Below are 6,888 nucleotides of genomic sequence, written 5' to 3'. Positions count from 1 at the left end.
TATAAAAATCTTCCATAGTAATGATTGGTATCTATAATCCCAAATAAGTGAAACGTTATACATTTCATGAACTTTATGGACTAGGCTTCTAACCCAAACACCATACCCCAATCATATAATTCTATCTAGTATAAGACCCTGTGATCTTAAACCTTTCTTCTATCCACTATAACGACTCACTAACTTCTACTTTACCAGATATGTATGACACGTACGATCCAATATAGACATGCACTTAAACCTATGATGCCTGGTAGTAGTTCAGCAGCAAACCTCGGTCTGCCCTGAATGCAGCATTGGAAGAATGTGCAGCTGCTGTGTTGTGGTTGAGACTGCAGTAGTCACTGCCCTCACTGCTCGTCTCCAGCCTCCTTCCCAGTCGCATGCTGTCGCTGGATAGAAGGGATGCTTGCGCTCCCGACAGGGGAAGGTTCCCACTGTGTTGAAGGCCAAGAGTGAGGGACACACCATTGCCCGAGAACCTCCGAGAGAAGTGCTCCGCATCAAATGTTCTGAGCTCTCCCATGGGATAAGCTCCGTAGTTGCCGCCATGGCTTGTGGTGCCTGCTAACAATGGGTAGCCTTGCTCCCCGACCCCCTGTCTCCCATCCATCAACTGCATTAGGATCTCATGGTTGCTCGTCTCGTCCGGTTTCGATCCAACAGTGAGAGGATTTGCCATGGGATTTACGTGCGGCGAGTCGTTGCTTCTGGCCCTCTTGACCCTGGGTTGTGCGATCGCGTCCCTGTCGTAGTAAGCCTGGTTTTGGCCGTGAACGAAGGATGATGGCTGCACTGATGCCAGAGTTTGCTTCAGGTCATTTTTGAGGCTGTCGGACGGCGGTGTTCCTGTCGGGCTTCCTTCCTGTGGAGCGTTGGACTTGGATGTAGAGCTTCCATGAGCGTCGCTCTTGCTTGCGTTCTCATCGGAGTTGTTCTGCTCTTGATCTTTGATCTCTTCCAAGTACATCTCCTCCACCATCGGCTTCCAGAGCCTCACTCTCGCGTTTATGAACCAATTGGAGACCTGAATCGACAGAGGAGACAAGAACAAAGCACCGGTTTCCTTATCATAATCTGCAACCTCGTTACGGGAGGAAGATGAGTAGGCACGGCGACGTTCCCAGTACCTGGCTCCTCGTGAGTCCTGTTTGTTTAGCCAGCATCATCTTGTCCGAATCCTTTGGATATCTGCATCAAATCCACAGTTCATTTCACCGACAACAGTGGGAGGAGAGTCGATCTGAGCACTTACGGGTGGAGAAAGTGTTCGAAGAGCCAAGCTCGGAGCACGGAAACAGAGCGTTCCGGCAGTCCTCTCTGAGGTCTCCAAGCGTTCGGCTGGATCATCCCCAGCTGCTGAAGTGCCCGCTGCTGTCTCAGATGATGATCGATGAACCGAAGCCGTGACCCTCCCGACTTACTTTCTTCCTCTCCCAGGCTCTTACTGGTTGCTTGGATTTGGCCAGTGATGGCGTCTCGGAGGCACCGGAACTGCTTCGATATTGTCCGAAGGGCGAGGGCGGTGTAGGTTCTCGCGGATCCATAGCCGGCAACAGCTTCGAATGAAGAGATCACAATTTGCATTTGATGGTGATACTGCCTGTACCTCTGTTCCACCTTTCAATCACCCAAAACCCAAAGTAGAAGGAGTAAGTCGACAGCTCAACGACCAAAACAGTAAGGAACACAACAGATGAGAACATCGAAGACGTCATATATATATATCTTCTCTGTTCTAAGCGCCAATTACTGGACCAAAACTACGATGAGCTTAAGGTATAAGGGAGTAGTTCTTGTGTTGCCAGTTCTGTTCCCTCTTAGATTAGATGTTCCTAATAACCAACTAAAATTCCCCGAAAAATCTGTGCTTTATTCTCGAAAATTGTTGGTAGTAACTTCAAAAAAATATTTGTTCAAAAATTAGAAGAAAAAAAATACTCTTTAAAGCATTTGTCATATGTATTATTACCTCGTCGAGCATGTTGATGAGTTTGGCCTTCTTCATCTGAAGCTCCTGCCGTTCTGCCGTCGTTAGATCTGCGACTTGCTTTTCCTTGGAGTTGTCGTCGGTAGCTCCCGCACCTAAACACTTTAGCTCCGCGTTGCTGCTGTCGGCAGGATCCTTGGAAGTCGCCCCTTTCGCTGGCTCGCTTTTGATCCCCTTCTCGACGTTAACGACCTCATCGAGCAGTTGTTGCGCTGCCTTCAAGTACTTGGATCCCATCAGAAAGCTCTGCGAGCCTGAGGCACCATTGGCAGCACCCGGCATCATGGACGCGGATGCAACGGTCGTCGCACCGTTGGCGCTGGCCGGAGTTATCTCCGGCGCAGGCGCCACCATATCATGCGGTGAGAGGCTGAGAGAGAGCCCTTGCTGTGCGGATGGCACGGCGGAGGGGCGCCGGGGACCGAATTGCGACGCCATGTCGACGGGGTTGCTCGATGTGGCCGGTGTCCAGAGGTTGTAATGAAGGCGGGGGATCAGGCCTTGGACGGCGGCCGACAGATCATGGGGTGCATGGATCGGTGGTGGGCGGTAGGATTCATGGGGTTGAGCTGCTGTTTGAAGCGGGATCCCGACGAACTGCTGCTGCTGATGATGATTCGGCTGGCTAGCTTGTGCGAGGTTGATCGGATTCATGGAATTCAGCGTGGAGTTCAGGAGGACCATGTTGGCGGGAGCTGCTGCGTCGGAGTAGCCAACGTAGCTGGGGTTCATGAGGTAGAGGGTCTGCAGGCCATCCGGCTGGATCTCCGGGGCTCCATGGAAGTACGTCGCCATCGAAATTCCCCGAAGAAGAGATCAAGATAAAGGTGTTCTAATCGCACCGGTCGACGGCGAATTGTCTCCTCGGGGAGAGATAATGACTGCAGCCCGAGTGGCTGGGCGTAATATTCTCCTGCAGAAAAGCAAGGAAAAAAAGCATGGAGATCACGAACATGGATGATCGGATGAATGAATCGAACGAGACTCGGAGAACAACGGTTGGAAATACGTTTCAATATGATCAAACAAATACCGTTGACTTGCTAATCCTTGTACTGCAAAGCAGCCTAGAGAAGAGCGTCGTCGGATGAACTGATGAGATCGACGAGAAAGATAGAGCGAGTCGGATGGTGGCGGCGCTCGGCTCAGTCCAACAGCACAGGAAGAACCCATTCCGCGAACTCGAACGCTTCCTATAGATCGAGAGAGGATAGGAAGAAGAGGAGACGGAGATCAGGTGCTAAGAAAGAAAGGCGGCCATCTTTATCAGCTGAGACAACCGAGTATTTTTTTTCGCAGGCAGTACCTGAGAGAGATGATGAATCCCCATGAGCACGTGGGAAGATATAAGAATGGAACTTGGGGAAAGGCCTCTTCTTTCTTCCCTCTTTCTTAGGAGCTCCTACTTGCCCTCCATCAAAAGATCTCCTTCTCAGAAGAAGCAAGCTGAGAGCTACCAGAGATTTGAGTTGAATAACATAAAGGAAATAGAGTCTTAGCAGCCTCTCTCTCTCTCTCTCTCTCTCTCTCTGCCTCTTTCTCTCTCTTCTATTGAAAAAGAAAAGAAATAAAGACAAGCATTTATAAGCTCTCAGGAAAAGAGATGCCATCTTTCACTAGCTAACATTATCCATCACTAGCCCTCAAATTTCTTTTCCTTTTCCTTTTTAGAAAATGGCAGTACTTTTGGGGTTGGGGATACGGGCACAGTTTAAGCTATCATGAACCCATGAAGAGGAGTGAGCGTGGGGTGTTGGTACCTGCGAGTGGATCAAAAGAAAGCAAGGCCTGGTTGATTTGACGTACTCTACTCCTCATCATTGGATACAGGAGCAGTCGATGATGAGAGAGAGAGAGAGAGAGAGAGAGAGATAACAAAGGGAGATATAGGTAGCCATAAAAATATTAATCTACAAAGACATCGGTATAAGTTTGGGAGAGAGATGGTGAAGGTGTTAAAGAACTGACACAAGTGTCAGAGGGGACAAACAGCTGAGAAACGAGGAAACGTCGACTTCCACAGAGTTGATTTTTATACGAAGATTGCAGAAAAAGATAGAGCTTCTTCTTCCTCTCTCCAAAACAAATAAAAATCTCGTTTTTTCGGCTTTTCTCTCTCTCTCTCTCTCTCTCTCATGGCTACCTAATTCTTAGATTCTTTATTTGTGGTTGGATGCTGGGGTTGGAAGATAAAGCAATCGAAAGCCAAGCAACCCAACCAACGACCAGCATTACACCAGCAAAGCGAGAATATTATTTTTCCGGGCAACACTGGGTTTGATGCAGTGGATGCCAACCAAACGAATCCTGATGCCCTATCTCTACTTCTCATATATATGGAAGTAGATGACACCCAAGGCTGCTCATCTTCCCCTTTTCACCGTGTGCTCCTTCATGTTTCTTCCAGATTTACGTGGTCCGTGTGCGTGTTCATGCTCACGGATGCGTACGTCCGTCTCTATGTTGTCCGATCGCTTCTGTGTTATTATTGTAATGGTGGCACTCGATGCAGGGGCACTTTTTGTGTAAGGTCGGACGGTTCCAATAGTAATAGCCCATCATTTAAGGTTACTGTCCTATCATTCCTTTGTTTACTGCGGCAGTTCCTCCGTCTGGAGCGACACTTTTCTTTCGGGAAAGAGACTGAACACAAAGATGGCATGGCCGATCTTTCGAGCTCTGAATTCATCTTTCTATACATATATATATTATATAGCCTTTCGAAAACGATGAGGACATTTCCAAATCAATCACAGCTTGACAACAATAAACAAGTCACTTTGTGGGTGGGAGAAAGTTGATCTCATGTCAAAGGAAACATAGACAACAGGAGTTAATCGAATGCCTCCAAGCATTGTGTATACATGCCATTATCTTAAATCGCTCTCCGAAGCTTTTAGTTGTCGATGGCAGACACATTCTGCCGAGGAAAACGATGCCAAACTCGCTGGTTATTTAACTGTGAGTGTCTTTGCACTTTGCTTTCACTCAGCTCAGGAGGTCTTTGCTTTCCGTATCGAAAATGATATTAGGATGAATACATTTTTTATTAACTTCAGTTTAAATATTTTTAAATTAATAATTTAAGTTTATCGAAGTTAATAGATTAATTATTTTCATCAAATCGGATCATGACGAAACATGATCTTCTTTTTCTTTTGCTTTTTCTTATGCATGAACAATAATTTTGGTTGACTCAAAATATTCTACCACCGATGGGACTTATTTTATTTTTTTTGTACATTTAAGACATAAAAAAAATTATTTATCATATCGAAGATGATGGAATACATAGTCAAAATTCTACTAAAAAAAAAAAAAAAAAGAGGCATCTGATACATGTTGAAAATGAAATTTCTGTTTATGCTAATCTAAATTAGCTTTGATGGCAATTTGGCAGCTCGCAATGAATTGTCGGTCAAACAGTGTGTCTTTTGGAAATATACTTGAATGGTGCATTCATTATGTGGGTAGGAGTCTTATCAGAGAGCACATGAACTATTGGTTCAGTGCACTTATGCCATACAAGTCTTCTCGTTGGTTAGCTTAACATTATCCAGTAGTATTCAGATTGCAACAAGCATTTATAGGAGTCCTATTCCCAGCACAAGAAATTTCAGATATTGTGTTAGGAGCTTATTGGAATAACAATTCTTTTGTGATCCTCTTACCTTTTCATTGTATAATTAGACAAATCAATCTTACAATAAATAATAATAATAATAATAGTAATAATAATAATAAATAATAGATTTGAAATGTCAAAAAAAGATTTACTAATATCCAATCAATCTATTTTTTATGAACCGAAAGAACCAATTGTTGGAAAATATATCCTTGTATTTTTTATTTTTGCTCTAACCATTTTTCGTTTTCATTTTGTATTTTGTTTTTCTCTATAGATTCTCGATGCGATAAAATAGGTACTCACAATATCTATTTCTCTCTTAGATAATCTCTTGACTCCTACACCTTCTTCTCTCTTAGGGTGAGTTGGTACCTCTTGATCTATCTTTTCAAGATCTAATTTGACCTTGAGGATTTAATTTGTATACTTTCATATGATATTAAGAAATCATAGAAGATATACTTTCATATGATAACCTATAATCTCTTAGACCCCGAATTTGATCTTCTTTTGAATCTATCTCATCTCTCTATTTTGATTTAATATTCCAAACACTAATTGATCTAACAAGAACATGTTGTACTTGAGCATCTATCACAAAAGAAAAGTGAAAAAAACTAGCTTTAGTATACACATAACAACGGTTGACCTTGTAATAGTAATTAAAAGGGGCATCTAGAGCATGAAATCAAGACATGACTATATATATATATACCTATTGGTTTCACCATTATCCCTCTAAGGACCTACGACTTGAGTAGGTCGGTCCGATTTCAATAAATGTTCCTTTGTTCAAACAAATTAAGTAATAGTAATATTTAAAATGATAGTAATTTGTAGTTGTTATGATTGTAGTCGAAGCATCATATTTTATATCCGAAATGTTTTAGTATCCGATATGAATGTATAAATATGAAGTAAATGATATATGAAAATAAGATAATAGTATGTAATTAACTTCTCCATATACAATACAACAACTAGCAATGACAGAATATATAGAAACCCGAAACTCATAGAGAGATAGGGAATGGTTAGAAATTGAATGATGATTTGTTTGAGTTAAATGAATGTGAGTTAACATAGATCAAATTTGATATAATTTAACTCAAAAATCTAAAATTTTAAATTATATATCAATAATTCATTTTTTCAATTCTTAATAATGTTGGACTATTCTAATTCCTTATCCAACACACCTACAAAAGGAAAGTTAATTTTCTTCCATTGAATATCCCAAGTAAAAGACTTTAATTTTTTAAAATGATGG

General features: G+C 42.6%; 1 protein-coding gene across 1 annotated transcript; it reads right to left on the bottom strand.

The window, feature by feature from the left end:
• On the bottom strand, positions 1–3,521 carry LOC103988112 (BEL1-like homeodomain protein 1). The gene is made up of 6 exons (XM_009406636.3): positions 3,297–3,521; positions 3,024–3,183; positions 1,973–2,903; positions 1,256–1,620; positions 1,131–1,191; positions 1–1,027 (listed from the first exon to the last, which is right to left on the bottom strand). The coding sequence occupies exons 3-6, from the start codon at positions 2,783–2,785 to the stop codon at positions 242–244; spliced, it is 2,025 nt and encodes a 674-aa protein (XP_009404911.2). The 5' UTR covers positions 2,786–2,903; positions 3,024–3,183; positions 3,297–3,521; the 3' UTR covers positions 1–241.
• Positions 3,522–6,888: the final 3,367 nt, after the last annotated feature.

The sequence above is a fragment of the Musa acuminata genome, chromosome BXJ3-6, assembly GCF_036884655.1.
Source record: "Musa acuminata AAA Group cultivar baxijiao chromosome BXJ3-6, Cavendish_Baxijiao_AAA, whole genome shotgun sequence".
Classification (NCBI taxonomy): Eukaryota; Viridiplantae; Streptophyta; class Magnoliopsida; order Zingiberales; family Musaceae; genus Musa; species Musa acuminata.
The sequence above is the reverse complement of the archived record's forward strand: the minus strand, read 5'-3'. Positions and strand labels throughout refer to the sequence as shown.